Source organism: Punica granatum, chromosome 4 (genome assembly GCF_007655135.1).
Source record: "Punica granatum isolate Tunisia-2019 chromosome 4, ASM765513v2, whole genome shotgun sequence".
Taxonomy (NCBI): domain Eukaryota; kingdom Viridiplantae; phylum Streptophyta; class Magnoliopsida; order Myrtales; family Lythraceae; genus Punica; species Punica granatum.
The window spans coordinates 6,038,237-6,061,644 of NC_045130.1; the positions used below are offsets into that span (position 1 = coordinate 6,038,237).

General features: G+C 39.5%; 3 protein-coding genes across 4 annotated transcripts; 2 read left to right on the forward strand and 1 right to left on the reverse strand.

Moving 5' to 3' along the window:
- Nucleotides 1–3,109: 3,109 nt before the first annotated feature.
- Nucleotides 3,110–6,213, forward strand: LOC116203860 (WAT1-related protein At3g02690, chloroplastic). The gene is made up of 7 exons (XM_031535816.1): nucleotides 3,110–3,867; nucleotides 3,973–4,020; nucleotides 4,295–4,417; nucleotides 4,511–4,660; nucleotides 4,927–5,098; nucleotides 5,230–5,290; nucleotides 5,453–6,213. Exons 1-7 carry the CDS (start codon nucleotides 3,277–3,279, stop codon nucleotides 5,556–5,558), a joined length of 1,251 nt encoding a protein of 416 aa, XP_031391676.1. The 5' UTR covers nucleotides 3,110–3,276; the 3' UTR covers nucleotides 5,559–6,213.
- Nucleotides 6,214–6,259: 46 nt separating this feature from the next.
- LOC116203859 (uncharacterized protein At1g65710-like) lies at nucleotides 6,260–8,847 on the reverse strand. Its single transcript, XM_031535815.1, has 2 exons — nucleotides 7,408–8,847; nucleotides 6,260–7,298 (listed from the first exon to the last, which is right to left on the reverse strand). Exons 1-2 carry the CDS (start codon nucleotides 8,704–8,706, stop codon nucleotides 6,480–6,482), a joined length of 2,118 nt encoding a protein of 705 aa, XP_031391675.1. The 5' UTR covers nucleotides 8,707–8,847; the 3' UTR covers nucleotides 6,260–6,479.
- Nucleotides 8,848–17,769: 8,922 nt separating this feature from the next.
- On the forward strand, nucleotides 17,770–21,652 carry LOC116205250 (probable polyamine oxidase 4). Of its 2 annotated transcripts, none has more exons than XM_031537784.1 (10): nucleotides 17,770–18,276; nucleotides 18,783–18,898; nucleotides 18,978–19,066; nucleotides 19,459–19,572; nucleotides 19,762–19,849; nucleotides 19,924–20,009; nucleotides 20,130–20,232; nucleotides 20,346–20,443; nucleotides 20,558–20,987; nucleotides 21,130–21,652. In XM_031537784.1, exons 1-10 carry the CDS (start codon nucleotides 18,237–18,239, stop codon nucleotides 21,448–21,450), a joined length of 1,485 nt encoding a protein of 494 aa, XP_031393644.1. In that variant the 5' UTR covers nucleotides 17,770–18,236; the 3' UTR covers nucleotides 21,451–21,652. The 2 variants fall into 2 exon arrangements, with proteins under 2 accessions (XP_031393644.1, XP_031393645.1); XM_031537785.1 differs by having other exon boundaries at nucleotides 18,143–18,479.
- The last annotated feature ends 1,756 nt before the right edge of the window (nucleotides 21,653–23,408 follow it).

A 23,408-nucleotide genomic window follows, 5' to 3' on the forward strand; every position in this document is an offset into this window, starting at 1 on the left:
TTTTGAACCCGTCCTCTTTGTGGGTTCCAAACCAACCGGTCAACTGACGATTGATTTAAGCCATTCCACTTTTGTTATCCTTAATTAAGATTTTGTATTCCATTTTTATGAATGAAAAGAATGATTGATCAGAAGAATTTTAATCGATTAATTCGAACTGAATTAATCGCGATTTATTATACTTTCGAATACAGATACAAGCACATATAAGAAAAAAAAAATGGTGCTTCTGCCATACCACATTGGCCGTGCGAAGCCACCAATAAGGAGAACACCTAAAGTACAGAAGTGGTAGGTGGCATTTGGTATGGGATAATTTAAGGATGCATTTGTTTCAACGTAATAGGAATTACATTACGTATCTATTATATATGTAATACCAATTACTTTGCTTGTTTGTGTCCATAATGGAATTCGGATTACGGGACATGGGGTCCTATAAGTAATAGATATGTAAATGTCATCATTCCCTCTTCTTTATGTAATTGATATTACACATATGTAATGGAATCCAAATTACTAATATACCTTCACCTATTCGTCATACTTTCGAGAATCAAACCATGAGCCACCACCTCCCCTATCATCCCTCCACCGCCGTCGCCGCTACCGTCGAACATCCTCTTCCGGCAAGCCAACCTACCTCTCCCGATTCCTCGCGAACTGAAGAAGTCTGAACTGGCCACGTCATGACCATATCTGACCTTGTTGGCACAGATCTGACCCGGAAAGGTCAAGAAGTTGAGCCCTCCACTGAATTCCCGAGCCACCCAAGGCCCAGGAACACCATGGCTAGGCTCGCATAAGGTTGCGAACCCAACCATGTGCGTTGCGAGCCCTGGACTAAACCAGCCTAGGGCTCGAGGGACCCGAGCTACTAGAGAAAGAAAGGCTCCCGAGCCCAGCCGTGATGTTCTCGACCCTTGGTGGCTAGGGGTAGCCTATGGTTTACCGAAGCTCCAGTGAACCAAAGAGGAAGACCAACGGTGCAGTTCGTCTACTTCCCCTTTTTTTTAAAAAAAATAAGTTTTTATTTTCTAAATAAATAGTATTTTATAATAATTTATTTATCTTTTTGGTCAAAACTTTATTACTGTATAATTTTTATATTTAATACATTTAATATTGATAGGATATGAGTATTTTATTATACGTATAAGAAGGGTAATTTTTGTACTTTTGTTCTAATTATCTCTATCCATTCCCTCATGTCGAATTTCAGAATTATAATTTTCAAATCCACTATTACATCCAACCAAATAAATAAGCCTATGTGTAATCACGATTCTATTACATACTAATTCATATTACATACTTATTTCATTTGTGACTAATTCCATTAGATTGAACCATAGAATAATTAAATTATCGATAATTACCGAAAAAAGTAAATTACTGATTATGTTGGATTATTTTCCTTAAGCCTACAAGATTGATGCGTTTGACTACTTCATATTATCCATAATTTAGATTACCACAGTAACACAAATTACCCCCAAAGTAGTAATATGGATAGCCCTATGAGGGGCGTCTATATAAATTACCACGTAATCTCCAAACACTTCTATTCAACCTTAATGGTAATTTAAATCGGCGATTAACTAAATTGGTGGTAATCCAGATTGGCAGTATTAATTTTTTGGTAATGTACAGCCCGGAGAGGCTCTTCGGCAAAAGGCCACCACCACAGAATGGTTCGGTTCGGTTCGAGTTAGGCTCATTTCACGGGGATTGGACTGCCTCAACGTCATTATATCATCGTAATTGATACATTATTATAAGTTAACTTCTAATAAGGGATTAGGTTGTGACATGGGCATTTGATATAGTTTTTCGATTTTAATGCTCTGTTTGGTTTTGCAGTTAAAATCACAAAAATTTTAACTTTAACTTTAACTCAACACACTATATAACAAAAATACATATTTTTCAAATCAAAAATTTTAACTTTAACTTTAACTTTAACTCAACACACTGCATAATTATTTGTTATTTTTCACAATCAAAATTAAAGTTATTTTAACTCTGAAATCAAACGCACCATAAACGTACAGGAGCATTTCATTTAATTATTGAACATCTAGTACTTTCAAAATTGTTCGTCACTACATCGGCAAGACGTAGAAGCGACTACATAGAACGTGTTGTCAGCATTTCTAGAGATATCTCATCTCATTTATTTATTCATAAAAAAATCGCATTAAAACTCACATATACCTACCAAATAAATAAATTGCAAAGTACCCATCGGAAAAAAAAATTGCAATGTAAATTTTACAGGCAGCAGACGCAGGAAAGACGCGTCACCGTTCAACTTCACAAAGCTAATGATAGTGAAATGAACCCATCGCTTACATTTGTCAGAGATGCTAGAGTGACACTGTGACACGCGGCCCCCTTGCATTGAATGCGCGCGGGCACTGTAACATTTGAAGGTGGGGGTGCGGATAACACCGTGTCGTGCTAGAATTTATTTTTTTTATATTTATTGTCATTGACATTCTCTGTGTCCGGTGGCATTTCTGCAGTATCAATGATCAGGTGTCTCGAAGACCCAGATGCTTTGATAAACGTAGGCCAAGTGGACAAATTTAAAATAGAACGGTTAGAAAGGTGAAGTATTGTTTAAAAAAAAAAAAAGGCTAGCACAGCGATGCATGGTTCTCACTTCTCAGTGAGATGCCTAGTTCTTCCTAGTTCGATTCTTATGGCGGAGCTTCACATAATCAAATCGTTTATTTAATCAGCCAACGTCAGTTGATTCGAGTGGTTTGACACTTATTCCCTTTAAATAATGTCCCGATTCAGGTTTTATGAATATAGAAGATTCCCTGAGAGAAATATATTCCCTAATAAGTCGACTTAATTCAAACTGAATTGGTTGAGTCCTTTAATTTAATTTATGGGTGTCAAAGAAGAAGGGAAAACTGGAAATGGAAAAGATTGAGAGGCAAAGAGAATATAGCCCTATCCATAATGTTCATTTTGGGCCAAGAAAAGCCTTTCTGGGCCAAAAAAGCCGATACAATCGAGGAACTGAAGTGGGCCCACGGCCCAGCAAGCTCCCGCCATCGTTCTTCGTCTTCTTCTTCTTCTTCGTCATCGTTGTCCGAACCCCGAAATATCTCGCGGGCACTTGTGGACGTTATCGTTATCGTTCCCCTGCAAACTGGGCCTGTGAAGTCGCTTTCCCTGCAGGTAATCTCTCTCCGGCGGCCCTGTTCCCGGTGAGGGGAAGAAAGCGAGAGAGAGTGAGAGAGAGAGGAACCATCGGCAATGGGTTGGAGCGTCGCTTCTTGGAGCAATGCTCCGTTGGGGTCTGTTTCAGTTCCTCCATCACTGCAGAGACGTTCTCTGGGGAAACGAAGCAGCCACCCGCCGACTCCCGTTCTACTTCTACCCCGGACGCCTCAGTTTTGCGGGATTGGGGAGGAATTTCCGGCGCTGATCAGCTACTGTAGTGGCAAGAACGCGCAGGTCGAATCCTCCCCCATGGACTGCGTCGGCACAGGGCAGAACGTGGAGTGTCTCGTCCCGGATGCCACCGATTCCGATGGCGGAAACGGCTCCCTCCTCAAGAAGAACGAGGAGCCGGTGGCAGCACCCTTTTCCCTGTCAGTGGCGGCGGAGGAGCTAGTGGAATGGGGAGTGTTGGTGTCTCCATTCTTCTTTTGGGGCTCGGGCATGGTGGCGATGAAGGAGGTGCTCCCGAAGGCGGGACCTTTCTTTGTCTCCGCCTTCCGTCTCATTCCCGCTGGCCTACTCCTCATCGGGTTCGCCTCCTCCCAGGGACGCAGGCCTCCTTCTGGCCTGGCAGCTTGGCTCTCCATCGCCCTCTTCGGGCTCATCGATGCATCCTGTTTTCAGGTACTGGACCATTTGAGTTGTCGCAGCTATCAAGTGATTGATTCTCCATTCTGTTCTGTAACAGTGTAAATCGCCCATTTGGTGAATCTAACCGTGGGGTGACAGGGATTTCTCGCGCAAGGATTGCAGAGGACCTCGGCTGGTTTGGGCAGTGTAATGTTACTTTCTCTCCTCGTGTCGGCCTTCATCAGCTTACTCGATTTTATTTGTGATCATTGCCTAAAAAAATAGATAGAAAAGAAAGAGTTCGACCTAAGTACATGGTAACTGTAGAAAAGAAGTTGTTGTGGGTTAAATATAAATCACAATTGGACAGAAAGTTCTAGCTTTTATCATATAGCCCTGATATGTAGTCAAATATGTTGTTATGTATGTGCTTTCCGAGGTTAATCATAACACAGGCTTGTTGGATATAAAATTGTTACAGGTGATTATTGATTCACAGCCATTGACAGTAGCTATACTTGCTGCCCTATTGTTCGGTGAATCTATTGGAGTTTTCGGAGCCGCAGGACTTGTTCTTGGTGTTGTCGGACTCTTACTTCTTGAGGCAAGTCTTCAAGTCCCTGTTCCATTCTTAGTCTAGACTTATAGATGGTGTTGCAACTGTCTGCATAAGTGATGAGGCTTTGTGCTGCTGCAGGTCCCTGCTCTTAGTCTGGACGATAAAAGTTTCTCACTATGGGGGAGTGGTGAGTGGTGGATGCTTCTTGCAGCTCAGAGCATGGCCGTGGGCACAGTCATGGTTCGTTGGGTCTCCAAGTATTCTGACCCTGTGATGGCTACTGGATGGGTAGGTTTCATGGTCTTTGTTGGCAAATGTTTACAATACTAAGTAGACACTTTCAGCTTTACTTTTGAAATACCAAAGTTAATATTGCATGGTCGAGATAGAGAGACTTATTAAAAAAAAAAGGAGGTTGAGAAAGAGAGGCCGTTGCCTGTTTGTTCTCATGCTTATAACTGCCATTAGCAAGTATGAAATTTAGGACAGATATTGGGATGAAAATAGTTAGTCAAGATCCTCATTCTGTCTAAATACTTCCTATTTTTCTGCAGCATATGGTTATCGGCGGTCTTCCTCTTCTTCTGGTTTCCATTATCAACCACGATCCTGCCTTTAGTGGAGGTCTCGGAGAGTTTTCAGTGAATGATATATTACAACTCCTTTACACCTCTATATTTGGAAGTGCCATCAGCTATGGTGTATATTTCAACCGTGCAACTAAAGGTGCATTACCTGAGATATCATAGTTACAGTTTCTCATTTGTCATGCAATCTTTTATATATGCAATGATAGAATTTTTTCCTTTCTCCCACTTATAGTTCACTTCAGCATGTATTTTTATTATGCATTTCAGGCAGCTTGACAAAGCTGAGCTCCCTCTCATTTTTGACCCCAATGTTCGCCTCCGTTTTCGGGTAAGATTCATATACTAAAGCACTGAATCAGGACAGAGAGAGAGGTTATAGTCCTTCTGCATGTGTCAAATGCTGGAGTCAGTGCCCAGGCAATTGTTTCTTCATTCGGCTTTACGCTTTGTTCTGCCACTGATGATATAACAACGGGATTCCTCTCTACAGGTATCTATATCTAAATGAAACCTTCTCATTCTTGCAACTCTTGGGCGCTGCTGTTACTTTGGTTGCAATATACATGGTCAATTACAGAAAACAGCCCGCAGAATGATGCATGTTTTAAAAGATTTTCTGTCAAATGGGTATATTATGCAAGAACCGCAGTTCGGTGCCTCCGCCTCTCAATCAGGGCTGATATACCAACAATTCATTTAAGTGAGGCTTCATATAGAGAAGTCCAAAATGGATTTTGAGTTGCTGTGCAAATGAGGCAGAAACTTTGGCTGCTTGGCTGATAGGCATGGGGCACCAGTTGTCTTCTGAAGGCTGTCTTGGAGCTACAGGTCATTTAGATGGGACGGAAGCGGGATATTTTTTTTAAAGTGACTAACGTTTATTATCTGTACCTCATAAAACTGCACTTTCGAAATGATATTGGTCTAGTTAGCTGGGAAAGGGGAAGCTTCTGCCCATACAGTTACTCAATTCTGTAGACACTTTTCTCTTAAATTCATCCAGAAGCTGAGCTTGTTATGTGGAAGGCTAGGATGGGTCGTTCTCTTCTATACTGTGATATTTTGGGGCCTGAAGATATATGAGGGCAGGGAAGTCAAGCATTTAGGGAAGATAGTAATTGTGGACTTATTCATAAATTCCCGGAATGTGGAACGTGGATAAACCGTCTGTCTGTAGTATATCAGGTCTTCTTTCCTGTAAAAAACTTTCATCTTGTATACAATGACAATGGAAAGGGTTGCAGTTTGTCATTTTGTATCGTTTTCTTGCACATGATTTTGTCTGATTCAGTGGTAATTTCCATTCACCTCAGTTCACATAAATGTTCGGCAGAAAGGAACAAAGATCAACTTTAGAATGCAGGCCCCACTGGAATCAACAAAGTACAATTAATTGATTCCAACAAAGAAAGGAACAACATCGTTGCGAGATTGCAACTTCAAGAATCCTACATCCAGTAGCTGGTGCAACTGGGACAACTATGCCACAATTTTACTGAGCAAACATCTCTGCTGTTTCACCGACAGCGAACCCTGCCACGCCCAATGCCATTCTGTTCGTGAACACCATCCCTCATTTTTCCGCTCATCTTCCTCCTTGCATCATCTTCAGGCAAATAATTGCTTGGGAGCCCGGTTCGAGAAGTGGAACTTGAAGTCCAACAATCAGACGAATCAGCAGACCCTGGTTCCCACTGATTGTGCATGGTTCCAATGCCGCCTACGAAGCTGTTGCTTCCTGAGGATTCCAGTTCCTCCCTGTCTCCCCCTCCTGGGGTAGTACTACTACTTCCCCTCTTCACAGTTACATATTTGTGCATGCTCGGTTCCATCAGATCATCACCAATGCCTACCTCGGACTCCACAAATGGATCTTTGAAGCAGTTGGTACTTAACTGATATGAAGGCTGAGGCTGAGCTCTCTTGTCCTCAGACAGCACGCTGGAGATGTTGGCGGCTGTGTTGGAGTTGAGATCAGCGACTGCCTGAAAAATGGAGTGGGCCTTGTTAACGCAATCAGGGAGCGAGATAGAACCCGGATTAGTTTGATGGAAGTTCTGTATGTCTTCGAGAAGTAGATTTGTATAGGAGCTGTGGTTCGATGGAATCTCTGGGTTGAATTCGATATGGCCTGAGGATCGCCTTGCGGACCGGCTTTTTGTCAGCTTCTGTGGTTTCTGATTCTCTGCCTCCCCAGCTGCAGCCTGCAGTTGCTGCTCCTGTGACCCGATTCCACTATCGAGCTTCTCTGTTTCCTTGGAGTAGCTCGCCTTACTGAAAGTCCCTTGGAATGCTTTTCTGCTGTTCAGATCAACGTTCGGCTTCAGCACCGATACCTGAAAATATAACGCAGATGGATCGGTGCATCAGTAATTTTAACCAGAACTGGAAACAAGGGAAAAATGAGGGCAGTTTAATGCAGCAGGAAAAAAAAAAAGAAGGTACCTGAGTTATATTGATATTTTCCAATCCCTCGTTTTCTTTGTTGTTTCGGCTTAGGACTCTGCTGCTGACGTGTGGACCGACCTTGTTGGAGGGAGGAGCAGGCGCTGAGGAAGAGTAGTTATCGATTTCACTCAAAGTGTTTCTCCGGTGGGGGGACTGCTCAGTTTTCCGTGAAGGGTCGATGTCATTGGCTGGGTTCCTACGGTATGGGGACTGATCGGGTTTCCTTGAGTGGTCAGGGTCACTCGAGAGATTTCTCCTGTATGGTGAGTGCTCAGCTTTACGGGAGGAGTTCCGGCTGAGCGACAATGGAGCCTGCTGTGGCCCTTCCTTTGCCCTGGCCGGAGACTGAGAACGGGGAGATGCAGCGCTCCTCCCTCCTTCACCAACGTTCCTCTTGACAGATATCCTTCTAACAGATGATGTTTGCTGAACTGGTGGTTCTGCCGATGATGGGACCGAAGCAGGCACCGAGACTAACTTCCCCGGCTTGTCACTCACTCCAGCAGCTGAAGCAGCCGGTGCTGAAGTGATCTCCGAACGTCTGCCAGGGGATCGACTCACCCTGCGTCTCTCCGTGCTTCGAGACCGCTGCTGGTCCCTTTCCCTGCTCGGGGTACGCCTCCGGCTCCCTTGGGATCCGGACGAAGGCCTCGACAGCTGGCGGTGCCGCTGCCTCTCTCCAGCCACCTCATCCTCATCGCACACCCGTGCATCACCCACCGGGCCTCGTCCGTCATTTTCACTTGAATGGTCAAAGTCGTAACTCCTCTTGGACCCGGAATATCTCCTCGATCTGCCGCCCGATGCGGGACAGCTCGAGGCAGCCGTGGGCTTCCCAGAGGAGGACCCACTGTGGCTGAGCCGCCCGCACTGTATCAGGATCGATTCCACCTCCTCCTTCGTGCAGCTCGATGTCCTTATACCTGCACCCACAGCCAAAGTAGCAGCAGCCCCTACGTTATTACCGGTAGCTTCAGATGCATCTCTGGAAGATCCGTCCGCCAAATTTTCCACCGGATCAGAAGGTGGGGCTGCCACGACACGTCCGCCAGTATCCCTATCGTGGCTCTTCCGGTGCTTGATTACGAAAACTTCCTTCTTCACGAAGCTCTCCTCTTCCGGTCCCGCAGCTTCTTGCTTCGACTGCGGAATGGGAACTTTCTTTGGGGCCGGGGAGCCGGGAGTTCGGGCAGAGCTGTGTTTCGTGCTGGCTGGAGCTTGTCCCGCAGCTGCTGCTGGTGGAGGAGAGGCAGAAGAAGAGGAGGAAGAGTCCTTCTTGCTCAAGCAAGTCCCCATTGGAGAGAGATGAGAGAGCTCGAACAGTTTCAGGTGAGATGAGAGGCAGATGGAAGGCTAGATGTAGAAATTCAAATTCCCTGCTTTAGACAAGAGACGGACAAAGAAGCGGACAGGACAGGAGAGCCGTTACATTTAATTCAGGATTTTGCATACGGAACGGGTGCATGAGAGCCCAGTTTCAGTCAAGTGGGTGGGTCCTACGTTGCTCCTGGGTGGGCTTTCATGCACCCGGTGTATGTTTCTTCAAGGTTCTATGTTGGATTCAAATTGCTTGGACCGGATTCAAACTTTTTGCCCATTAATTTAATCTGTGTCTCTTAACGGCTATAACGGCATCCTATATGTTCTCCTGCTCTGGCCATTCAAAATTTGAAGGATCTGCACTGAGGAAGAAAGGCCTCTATTCTATTCTATTTTATTTTATGTATTTCTTGCAGCTGAATAATGATTTTTTAATAATCTTCAGCAAGACAACAAATTATGCATAATTGTTCGACTATATCCATTCACGGCCTCTATTCGTGATTCATCACTGTCACATAATCGTCACATTATTTAGTGACACATTTAACAAAAGAGAGACTCAACATCCCAACCATCATCTCTATTTTTAAGTCTTTTCATTAAGTTTCACGTACATATTTAAATAAATTTGAGAGACACATCGGCGGGAGTCGAGGGGAAGGGAGACGGCACGTGGTGTCTCTCTCCCAGGGAGAGACCTATTGGATTTAGTCTTAAAAGAAGTTCGAGATCTTTTATCGAAGCGTTTAAAAGTATACTCGATGTTAAAGTAATTTACTCCGGAAATACTACGTAATTATAAATGGGATGGTTGGAGCATGTACCGTATCCAATGTGAAGTAATAAGGCTTAAGGCTGTACCAATTAGAATCGGTAACATAACATAAGAGTGTTAAACCTGGTCATTCGAGGCCTCGTATACGTTGTTCTTTCAATCCGGCCAGGCTAGGTCCAAAGAGGTTAACCTGAACAGATATAAGACCACACACGTACATACATGTTGTGCCTTGGCTATAATTTACGCGTGCCGATGTTGAAAAACGCCAAATATTTTGAGGCATTTCTGCGAATACCCCGAGTTTCGTAGATATTTAGCACGAGCAGTCACCTCGTTTAAGTCTCTATAGCTGGCGCAGCTCTATCTCCAGTTGCTGGAAAGAAAAGAGTGCTCCGTGTATAAGTATCCTTCGCTGATTCATATATTATCACGATATTAAGTAAGGGTTCTTAAGATATAACATAATAAATAGTATCGATGAGTAAAAAATATGGATTAATTATTCTTGCATGTTAAAATATATTATTTAGAAATCGAAAATTTTGAACGATATTTTCTCAAAATATATTGATTGGAAATAATATAATTATTAAAATAAAATAACATAGTGATAAGCTGTGACAGAAAATTGTGACGAAGAAAATGACAGCCCTATCTCAATGCAATAAATTAAAGGGCAAGCTTAACATTATTAGCGCATGGGAAAAGACTAAAATGCCCATTTATAAAGAAAAGCATCCCATGTTGGGAGTCGGGGCATCAAGTGGACCAGGACGCGTTGTGTCGTGCTAAACAACAAAACGTTACCGTTGAGTTCCTTGTGGACGCTGCCTTCTTCCAACGGTGAGCAATTTGGACCCAATGTCCGCTACATTGCATATTCTTCTCGAAGAGATTCTTCCGAAGAGATTATTGAGCGCTTTAAGGGTATCTTTCAGACAAATAATGTCGAGCAAAATGTCCGCTTGCGTTTGCAGAGGGAGTGTAATAGCTGCCCAATTCTTTTAGTTATGATACAATTAGTTTTTACTAAAAGCTAAATGATTAGTTGTTACATCTATTTTCAAAATTTCCATGAGATAGATTTTTGAAATTGCTCTTGCTTTTTCCAATTAAATTCCATTTGTGTATACCCAAACGCCAATCAAATCATAACAACTTAAGAAAAATGACCTTTACATATATCACTAGAATTAGTAGCCGCGCTATTAGTGATGAAGTGAATTGTAACAAAGCTATTAGTGATGAAGTAAATTGTAACAAAACTATTAGTGATGAAGTAAATTGTAACATTGGCCAAGCGCATGTATTTTTTTTTCCCCTTTCCTAAGACCATATCCAGTAGAGATACAGCCGCGTCTCTCCACGCCAGTTGGCGTACGCAGCGTTGCACGTCTCACACTGCTGAAGCGCGCAGCGCAGCGTGAAGACTCATCTCTCCCAAAGAGACATGTCTCTCTTTAGAGAGATCCCAGAGGCTCAATCACGAGTCGTCTCATGGCGACTCATGTCTTTTGTCGCTGTATGCAGTAGCTTTTATCGTTTTTTTTAAGAGATAGACTCACTTCTCTGGTCACATGGCATGCAACGGACCGCAATTATTTTTTATTTTTTATAAAAAAATGTGGGACTTATTGAAAAAAAATATAGAATCACAATAGAGACTTGATCAGAGATCGACTATTGGAGTTCTGAGTCCCCTCTTTTCTCTGGTTTCTCTTCGGACGATGTAGTGCCTATATGGCAGACGTGGGCTTGTATGAGAGACCCATTGGAGAGCCACCGCTAGAGATAGTCTAATAGATTATAATGGAAGAGAAGAAACAAAAAAATGGATGCAAAAGTTGGTCGGATGAAAAGTGGTGAGGGAGGAGAGGAGAGAGTGGGGAAGAACGAGGGAGTAGGAGAGAAAAAATAGGACAACGTCGGTAGTTATTTATGCTGCGTTTGAATTGTTAGTGTGATTTTAGAATCATGATTTTGATTTTGATTTTGATTTTGATCGTGGAAAAAGACAAATGAGATAGTATTATAAATTTGACTTAGGAAACGTGTATTTTTGTTGTGTAGTGTGTTGAGTTAAAATCAAAATCATGATTCTAAAATTACTTTTACAATTCAAACGGGGCATTAAAATGCAATTGTCATTGTAATTTTAAGGGTTTATTGCACCATATATCATAACGTTGACATATATTTTTAGATCTATTATAAAATCGATTTTTTACCTGAGGTATCCCAACGATGCTAGTTTGATGTCACAATCTATCTTTAGGGGGTTAAATGGTAAAACAAAAATACCAACGTTGGGATACCTCAGATAAAAAATCGACGTTATGATAGATCTAAGAATATTTATCAACGTTAGACTATATAGTGCAATATATTCTAATTTTGATTATGTGGCTATCATTAATTTTAATTATTTTCATTACGAATTTTTTGAAAAATAAAAGTCAGACGAAAACAATTCTTTTGGGTTTTTTCAATTGGGATTTTGCTCCAATCGTGGGCTCTACATAGTTCCACCAAAGAGCAGCTTGGATCCATTGGATTTACTATAAAAAGACACATCATTTTTTTTTTAAAAGGATGTTCAATTTCTAAGAAGAATATGTAAAGATCAAATTCTGCCGACCGCAATTTAGACTCGTTACATTTTACGCCACGTTGTTGTTGTTTTTTCTTTTCTTTTTTTTTATATGAGATCCTTTCGATTTTATGATGATTTATTTTTAAAATGCTGTCTTAGCGTGATAGTTTTTGAAAATTCTCTCTATACCATACAGAACGGAGGCCTTTTCAAAATTTTCAATTTAGAAGGGAGTGTGCCGCAGTAGTGTATGCACTCGCCTATTTATCCGGGATCACATGTTCGATACGCATTGAGACTTCTTGTGCCCATTTAATAGTTATTTATGATTTCTTTTTTATTATACTAGGTCTTGAATCTCCTTTATAAAAAAAAATCAATTTGCAATTACAAAAAAAAAAAATCGATTTGCAATTACTCTAGAGAGCGTTAGCTCCTCTTCAACTGACACGAGAATAAACGTTACAATAGAGAGTGCCTCTTTAGTCTAACCCGGTATATGCATGATATGATCATTCATTTCTTAATTACGATAGAGATGTTTCATGGTCCATCCCCTCTGTATTGTGGTACGAAAGAATTTATTGATTAAATTCCCGTTTTTGAACAATTCGATGGGCCTACAGGTGGTACAAGCATTTGTTTTTTCCCAAAAATCTTTTCGAGTCCATATGCTTGCTTTTGGTTGGCTCTAGTTTCCCTTAAGATTTCGCGTTCCAATCTTATTATGAATAGAGAAAATTCACGCTTGGAGTGTTTACTTGACCGATCTAGGTCAAACTGAATTAATCAATACCTAATAAACTTTTAAATACCAGCGTGCTTCACCCAAAAAAAAAAAGTTCTTTAATTAGTGCTTGTCTTATAGGCCACATGGCCAGACGAAATTGTACCTGGTCCGTCAAGCTGGATCAGTTCAAACTTTTGGTTAAATACAATGTTTCATCTTTTTTGCTCTTAATTATAATTATGGGATACGATCATTAATAAAATTATGATTCTTTTTATGAGGTACGTCAATATTATCATTTGCTAGTCGTGTCATAAAGGGACTTTTGGACCACTAAGAATAATACTGGGAAATCTGTATATGTCATAGAGATTCAAAAGGGCAAGCAATTGGTTAGGTTGACCATACATATCCACCAATGTTATTTTTTATTGACTGTCGTGGTCGATGACTCTGAAATCCAATTTCTCACAGACCAAAATATTCCACATGATTCCATAGTTGCCTAGAAAGTAAGGAATATGTACACTTTTATTTTTTCATCAATAAAAAAAGGAGGTATCTTCTTCAATTATTGATCGAATGCTGACGAAATTACCTATGGAACTTAGCAGAAAATTAGGTATTAATTACATGGTAGGCCCCTAGAGAAATTAGATTAGTCTCAAACATAAACAAATATACTATAGGAGTCTCGATAATTGAAGGATGCACGGCGGTTTTATTGGGCATATAATTGCAACTTTACTTTAGTCAGTGAAATTTTCTCTTGTTTTCCACCTTAATTTGTATATATTATGTTTGCTCGATTTTTGTTAAAACTTTTTTGGTGGATTAAAATAGTGGGAGATTGCTCTCGCAATTTCATGAAATGAGTATTAAAAATTATTCTCCCTTTCATCGTGTACACTTTCTAGGACTCGAACATGTGCTCTCTCCGTTGTGAGGACTAACAGTTTACTACTTAATAAACATTTTGTTGGTTTTAAATCGAGTTAAAATCTATGCTTTCGATAGTTTTGCTACGGCAAAACTGAATTTTTATTGATATATGAGAAGCGATCGCTTTGGGCCAAAGCACTAAAAGAAAAGGCCCGGGAAACGCGGCGGCATAGGAGCCAGGGGACCCGAACCTAATAAAGAGAGGAAGGTTGATATGATGTGGATCCGCACAAGGTCAAGGCCCCACGAGCTCATTAGTCATTACCAAGTAAGTAGCAGCCCCGCCCGACCCCAGTTCCCCTGTGGGGGCATCATGGAAAGGTCCCGAGGGCGTCTCAAAAGGTCTTGTTGCATCACATACGAGAATCTTATTGTAACTACAGTAAAAATTATCTGAAAATTCATATAAAAAGAATTGGTAATGATATCGTTTATGGTATGTTAAAAAGTTATATCGTGATAGAATTTGCCTTGTTTTGAATTCTTTTACTAGGACTGCTACTGAGCCATCGCCATCATCCATGTTAGGACCGACCATTGTTTTTCGGTCGGACGTTAATAATTTGATAATTGTCGGGTGGGTTCAATCTGAGCCTCCCCAATCAATTCTACTTTTAGGAAAACAAAATCTCGGTGAAATTAGGAAGCTGATAGATAATTGAAATTGGTAAATAGAGTGGGCAATAGGCACCTAATTTTAGCCTTTTGCAACTTTCTCTGTTTTTGCCGATTTGTTTGACTCATGACATGTCGGGCAACATATGATTAACGTACTACTTGTTGAGAGCCCCTACTGGCCCCTGACCAAACTGCTCGGAAGGCTCCGGGACCGTTGGATGGGAATAAATCGATGTAATAAGGGCATGTCCCTATCCAACGGCCAGGAGTTGCTCGGATGGTCTAATTCATGACCTTAAAATTTCTCTTATTATTTAGTAATTTGAGGGGGGAAAAAAAGAATTTATTAACACAATTTTTGTAATGAAAAATACTACTTTTATTGTTAATAGATGTAGATGAAATATCTCTTTTCTGAACCAATTTTTTACTATTTATTTCTTAAGCATTTTCACCGAATACTCCTTTAATATAATTTTTACATGTTATGAATAATTTTTAAGATTCACGAGAAAAAAAAAAGGCGGAGAAAGGCTTTTGTCTCATTTTGACTTACCTAAGTTGTTTTTTTTAATCAGTTTAATATATAATTTAATTTACTTAGATTTAATCTTTGCGTGGTCATGCATTCCATATTCAGTCTTTCTATGTTACGTCACTCTCCAGTGATATTTATATATGGAAGAAAATATCTATGTACAGCTCTGAAGTCAGAAATCTACGAAACGACGTGGAAGGGTCGGGCGCTTTGATGCTTCCCTGCATGGGATCACATTCACAAGTTGGCCAAATCGGTGTAATTACCAAAATAGCCTCACAGGCGGAGCAATTTATTGAGGAAATTATGAGCTGCCTTTTTCGGTTTAATTTCAGTGTGGCCCATCAAGATCTTCCTCGTCTCAGTTTGGTTCCTGTAGTTTTTTCAACCGTCTCAAAAACTGACGACACCGTCAAAATTGTTGATTAACTTCTGCCTAGTGAGTATCTATTATCTTGGAAAGCACAAAATGAGAGATTTCGTATGCACCAACCTCTTCACGTAAAATTAGGATAAAATGACTCTCGAAATTGTCTAACATATTTCACGTAATTCTAATAGATACTCCGATTCAATCCTGTATCGACAAGGAGCAAGTGTCTGTTGATTTGGTGAACTTATAAAGTTGAAGAATGCTCATCTCCTTGAAGAGGCACCTTATAAAAAATCTGTGCAGACTCCTCCGTTCAAAACAAACAATACCTCTTGGTTTTGGACGAATCTTTCCAGGTTGGACACCTTGGTCCATGCGATGAATCGACCCCATGAAGTTCGAATTTGTCGAGGTTATAAAACTGTGAGCATTCTAGCTCTACTCTTCATATGATGAGATAACGCTGATGTATAAACAATATATTATCACACTATTGTATCATGTGCCAAAAAACTTTTATATCAAATAAAAGCCATCTTTTAGTAAACACAAAATAAGCTTTTTTAATCCAAATAATAAATCTATGTCCATCTATTTTTATTATAATCAGTTTCAAAAGGATACTAGTACAACATGAGAAAGTTTAATATGAGCGCTTAACTATAAGGGGTAAACAAAGAGAATTGAAACTATGAGGATATAATCAAGATATGGGCAAACTTCATGGATCAAATTGGAAATAATTTCTCCTCCATTAAACGGACGACAAATCTGGACGAGTTGGTGACATATTTGTCCAATGATTCAAGATGATCGGAGTCATATCTTACCATTGTGTTTGGCCAAAATTTATCCAATGACTCCACAAATATTGATTCTACTTAATATATAGTGATAATATCCGATCGACTCCCAAATGCACCTTATGGAATTCAATATCAACTGTTAATGACATTCGAGTGCCATTGTTTGTATTTCAGCAAAAAGGAAAAAAAAAAAGATAGAAATGTTCCATTGATGATTGTGGAGATCCTATAAAATTCATGGGAAAAGTTTACTTTTAGTCTTGTAAATTTAGTCATTTTTCTATTTTCATCCGAATTTCTATTTTTGTTTCTATTTTTGTCCTTTACATTTTACAACTGCTATGTTTTAATCTTTCCGTCACTTTAACCATTAACTTTATTGATATGGAATATGATTAGATGCCCAAATCAACATAAGGACGCCACATCATCTCAAAAGTAAGGAAAGAAAATCAAGAGATGAATATATAGGATATACATATATTAATATTTATATAAAAAAAGAAGATATTCGTAGAAATTACTAGAACAATCAGCACACCTATGAGAGAAATCTAATATGCATAAGGGGAAAGGGGAATTCTAATAAGCACACTTTTGATTAATTGTTTGCAAGATCAATCAGAAACACGTAGAGAGGAGAGAGAAGAGAACTCTTAATATCATTCGAGATCGATCAATTATATTCGGAGTTCCAAACCAAACCCAAAAAAATCAGAAGGAGGGACTAGGCCTTTGGGACTAGGAGAGAGGCAGGTAGATGCAATATTTTAAATCGTCAACGAACAATTCTACGGAAAATGAGAGGAGGGAAAAAGCAACCATAGCCCAAAAAAAAAAAAGATTTGGAAAGCGCAAGATGAGAATTTTCTTTGAACAATTAGCTAGCTACGATAAAAATTTGAGATTTTTAGTTTAACATAGAGAATTAGAACCAATAGACATTCAAATTGGCATTAATTAAAGTTTTTGGTTTTGAAAAAATAATTAATTTAATTTTTTAAGAGGAAAATGTGTGTTTGAGAATCGAGAGAGAATTGCAGGGCCTTGGCGATAATTGCAAAGGAGGGAGCAAGACCCCGACACCCTTGAGCATTAGAGCTAGTGAGGAGTACTTGATGTTGCTATTGTGGTTGTCCTCTTTATAATTCGGTATCAAAAACCTTAGTCAGGAAGTTCTTCTCAGCTTTCTCTCTCTCATGTTCATTGACAGGAAGAAGAATGATAGAGAAAGAAGAATTTAATACTCACTTGCTGGAATTTTCTTTTCTTCCGATGAGGGCGTGGGCTCATGTATAAATACGTGGAATGTAATCATATTCCACATTAGTAAAGTTAACAATTAAAATGACGGAAGGATAAAAACAGAAAATTTGTAAAACGTAAAGGACAAAAATAGAAATAAAAATAAAAATGGGATAAAAACAGAAAAGTAATTAAACCTATGAAACTAAAAGGATAGTTTTCCCTAAAATCCATAAACGGTGGGGGCATTTACTTGCTTTCCATTTTCCGGTGGACCCTCAACCCGCAAAATATTTATGCGGTGGGTCCCACTTCTTCCAGCTCACGCTCAAGAGGGACGCCGTTGGGAAGGCAAGAGAGAAGCACGCCCTCGTCCTCTTCCCCTCGTCGCCTATAAATACACACCGATGGGAAATCAGCGGACGTACGTGCTCAATCCCTCGCCATTGAAGCAGAGCTCAAGAAGAAGAAGACGAAGAAGACGACGACGGTTGAAGGATCGTCCGGCGGAGACCTCGCATCGATCTATGCAACCGGCGCCTAACCCATCGATCCTGCGCTACCGACCCTCCGACGAAGAAGAGACCCGACGACTGCTGTTGATCGCCCTGCCTCCTTCCTTATGAGCCGTTTTGACAACACGCGCTGCTCCTCCAACCTCAGCCGCTTCATTGCCGGCATTCTCCTCTTCATCCTTTACCATTCCTTCCAGTTAATTTCAAATTTCCCGATTCCTATACACCCGTAATCTCGTCGCCTTCCCCCTCCCTCTGCCCCGTCTCTCTCTCTCTCTGCGCATTCGACGAGCCTGATCCGCCCTTCCCACTCCCTCCCTGTCTGCGCTGCTGTTGATTCTGATACCGATTCTTATTTCTCTGATATGGATTCTGAGGAATCATCCTCCGATTCTCTGTTCGATGGTTAGTATCCACCTACCCGCCATTTCTTTTGACGCTTCTTTCGCATATTCTCTTTCTTTGTTCTGCCTTCCGTGCTTCTTGGTCTGATCTGCATTTCATATATTCGATGAACCCCATCTTAAACAAAACAAGGCTCGTCCTCGTATGATTGATCAACCTATGGAATCCTTAATTTGCAAGTGCTACTTTTTGGTGCCATTGAGGTAAGTTTACGAACAACTGAAATTTCAGCTCATAGAATCAGGTAATGGGGCTTTTGGATGTAATGAGGATATGCAGCTCATCCCAATTTGCTGTAGTATCTCTCGGCTGTAGTCGGTGTGTTTTTTTTACTAATCTGCTGAAGTCAGTGCCTTGCCGCTTACTCCTTGTTTCGTTCCTCATATGTACACTTGCCGATATTTCCTTTTTGTGGGTGGCTGAGAAGGGTAGCTACCGTTGCGATGTACGGCCTTTTCAAATGGTAGTATTGTTTGGCTCTGATCTCTCTTTTTGCCAATGGGCAGGCACTATTTTATCACGCATTGAGCTGCAACGCACTTCAACCCCTTCAGTCATTGTGATTGGTGGTGGAATATCTGGGTTATCCGCTGCCCGAATTCTTCATGAAGCTAATTTTAAGGTAATAATGAAAGTAAAAGCATGTTTATGTATGAAGGAAGTTACTTTTCTATCCTATCTAACGCAATTTTTACTTATAGGTGATCTTGCTCGAGTCTCGGGATAGGTTAGGTGGCCGTATTCACACCGACTACTCCTTCGGGTTCCCCGTTGACATGGGAGCAGCATGGTATGTTTGTACTGCACTCTGATGTATTATGGTCTTACATGTCTCCAGCAGATCATAGAACCCTGCAACAAAATAATTTGAGGAGTTATAATGAGCAGATTATCATTATTATATTGAGAACTTAGAGCAGATCAGTATCCTAATCGTCTGATGTTGATGTATCTGTTATGGCAAATTACTTCTTGTAGTTTACCACATAACTTCAATCCTGTGATGGCATATTTGAGAAAGAAACTTGTAATGTATGTTGAAAAAGTAGGTTTTGGACGTGATAGAAGGCAAAAATGCTCTGAGTTCTTGATGAGGCTTTTGCTTTAGATGGTGAAGTTATTGTTAGAATTATCAATTATCAGAAAGTTAATTCATGGAATTCTTTTCTGAATTTTGTGCAGGCTACATGGTGCTTGCAATGAGAACCCAGTGGCACCTCTGATACGTCAGTTGGGCCTCACTTTATACCGTACAAGTGGGGACGACTCTGTTTTATATGATCATGATCTGGAAAGGTGCTTCTACAGACTCACCTTGCATTGGTGAATTTTTCACCAGAATTGAACTTTGCTTTTGACTATCACTAATAACAAGTGACACTGACGCCTTTTGTTCTGTTTATATTGTCATTGGTGATATACTAAAGATTTCAGAAGTAATTTACCGTCAGAATCTCATGAAGAATTTTTCATTGGTTGTTTCAGCTACATGCTTTTTGATTTGAATGGCCGACAAGTTCCTCAAAATGTCGTCACTGAAGTAGAAGAGATATTCAAGAAAATTCTGAAAGAGGTATAATCTCGAGGCATTCCTTGAAACTAGGTTTCATGGTTATGTTATTTAATTGTTCTCTTTCACTCCTTCAGACAGATAAAGTGAGAAATGAACATCCCGATGACATGTCTGTTCTCCAAGCGATATCTATTGTGTTGGATAAGCACCCGGAACTAAGGTATTGTGAGATAAAATTACTCAATATTTAGAATAGATAGTTATTTTCTACTAGACTATGGATAGCTCAATCACGAATTTCTATATCCATGATGATCTAACGTACTTGTACCTTCAACAGACGAGAAGGACTTGCCCATGAGGTTTTGCAATGGTATATATGCAGAATGGAAGCTTGGTTTGCTGCAGATGCTGATATGATATCACTGAAGAGCTGGGATCAGGCAAGTTTAAACAGTTTTCTTCAGTATAATTATATGAACATGTATTGATTTTGCTCATGCTGTGCTTTCGAGTGCATGATAACCATGCTTAAGAGGTTCTTTTGATTTAACAGGAGCAGGTTCTTTCAGGTGGTCATGGCCTGATGGTGCAGGGCTACTACCCTGTCATAAAAGCTCTTGCTAGAAATATTGATGTACGCTTGAATCATAGGTACTTTTAGCATTACTAAAGTGCTTTTTCAAGAGTTCCCATTCACTGAGATGTCAAAAGTTTTTCGTTGAGAATTCTCATTGTGTGTGAACTTCTCTCAACCTTGACTATCAGGGTCAAAAGAATATATAATGGGAGCGACAAGGTCATGGTCACTGTCGAGAATGGAAGGAACTTTATTGCTGATGCTGCAATTGTCACTGTCCCTCTGGGCATTCTGAAAGCGAATTTGATCGACTTTGAGCCTAAATTGCCTGACTGGAAGGTTTCTGCAATTGCAGATCTTGGTGTAGGCAATGAGAATAAGGTCGCACTGTTGTTCCCCAATGTGTTTTGGCCTAATGTGGAGCTCCTAGGTGTTGTTGCTTCAACTTCCTATGCTTGCGGTTATTTTCTCAATCTCCACAAAGCAACAGGACATCCTGTTCTAGTGTATATGGCTGCGGGAAGGTTTGCTTATGACCTTGAGAAGCTGTCGGATGAGGCTGCCAAAGATTTTGTCTTGTTGCAGCTGAAGAAAATGTTTCCTGATGCTACTGAACCGGTAATACTCCCCATTAGCCGAGTATCAATTGGTTTAGTGAGCCATATTTTGGTTCACAGCCAGACAGAAAAAGCTGGTAATGCTTCTCCTTTGTTAAAGAAAACTCGGATAACTTATGGTAGCCGCTTTCTCTGCATTGCAGGTCCAGTATCTTGTTTCCCATTGGGGAACAGACCCGAACTCTCTGGGCTGCTATTCCTATGATCTTGTCGGGAAGCCCGGAGACTTGTACGAGAAGCTCCGAGCACCTGTTGGGAACCTCTTCTTTGGAGGAGAAGCCGTGAGCATGGACGAGCATCAGGGTTCGGTCCATGGAGCTTATGGCGCAGGAGTAAGTGCTGCCCAGGACTGCGAGAGGCATCTGCTTAAGAGGCTAGGCCGGATCACGAAGGTCAGGTTGGCTTCGTTCCTGCAGGAGAGTCTTGAAGCTGCTGCCATTCCTCTCCAGATTTCAAGAATGTGAAATCCTTTCGTTACCGTCGAGACATCGATGATAAGAGCATCGAACTCAATAAAATCCTAAACTAGTCCATTTGGTTCAACTGTTAAGCTTGGTTAGTTTTATTCTCACAAGCATCCTTTCTTAAAAGATTCCAACGACCATGTCACGTTCTGAAATTTAATTGCTTCTTTTCTCGGATAATATGTTTAACATCTTAATGATTTCATTGTTGCTCGACGCATGTCGACACGATATATCAAAACCGGTCCCCTTAAGTCCAAATTCACGTGCTCTAACTTGCATTCACGAGCACTCAATCAATGCAACCACCTGCTTCAACTGTATATCTTAACTCAAAAGATATTAATTTGCATTGTGGGGGACCGACACCTCTAAAGAGGTTAACATTGGCTATCCACCCAAAAAAAAAAAAAAAAAAAAGGTTAACATTGGCCCTTGAGATTCAATATCCGATGGTTATGATTAATTCTGGTCCAGCATAATTCTACCTATCTTACATATATCACCAGTTTTTTTATACTGTGCTTTGGACGCTCGTTTTAATATATTCTTATATTATTTTTAATGTAATTATTTACAAATTAAACAACTAAAATTCTAAATTAAAAATATTAACTTCAAATCTCAGATAATAATCTTCAAAAAATTTTTTATTGAATTTATTTTCGAGTAAATAAAAATAATCCTAATATATTAAACTTATATATTAAGTAGTGTGAAAATTTTGCTACTGATTCTCTTATTTAAACTTTATTAAATATTTATTTAATCGTTAATATTAAGAAGATTTACTATGTATAAAATGCAAGGTACTAACTTAATTTTGCGATTCTTCTAAATAATGTTTAGTTATATTCATACTTTCATTTATTAAATTTTAAATTTTTATATGACCCTAGTTTTGTAGAATTACTATCTAATTTTTTTCTTTTGGAAATCCGTGAATAGATAATTATTTATTTTATTAATAAAAGATCGCGTATTTATTTTAACTATCAATATAATATAAAGATGTATATATTTAACACATCCTTTTTCTGGCCAAAAATACATCTCTTTCACATACATACAAAATTCAACTTGCGTATTTTTTGAAGTTCTGTTTTGAATTTTATTTCTTAATATGATTGTAAATTTATATATATAATTAGTTTGTTGTGATAATTTGTATATGCTTAATCAATTAGTTCTAGAGTATAAAAATTATTTTCATATTTTCTTATTAGATCATTTATTATTTTGGAAGAGATTTTAAATATAATTATAGTATTTATTGATATTATTTATTACAAAAGGCAGTGAATTCTATTATATGTATTATTTATTTAAGAGAGAGCTGTGTTTTGTAACCGTTCTCATGAAAATATAAAAAATAAATATTATGAAAATACTTAACACCCATTTTAAAAAGTAATCAATCAATTAGAAAGAAAATTGATTTTGGATATTTTAATCATTGAACAAATCCTCTCATTTTCTTTCCATAATTTTATCCCACTTTCCGTAGTTTTCTGTATCTCTCACGTTAAATTTTTTTCTTTACCTCTCTCATAACTTAAACACACTGTAAAATCACTTTTCACTATTTTTTTATATTATTTGCAATAAAATTAGTATATAAAATCCGTGCGTATCATATATGCAAATTAACAATCCATAAAATGAAAAATAATTTGTGCAACATCACGCTTAGGTGGTTATAATTTTCAATACGAAATTATTTTTTATTCCACACATAGCACGGGTCATGCTCTATATATAATAATGATGGTCATGTGATGTTCCAGTTCCAATCTCTCGTATTAACTGTCATGAGAATCTAGACCCCATCACTACCTAAGAGGGTTGACATTGATCTGGTTTAGAGAAAAAAGAAACTTTTGGTTATCAACCTTTAACTCTTTTTTTTTTTGTGTCATTTTCGTGCTAAACCTAGTCCCACTATCATCATTCTTATA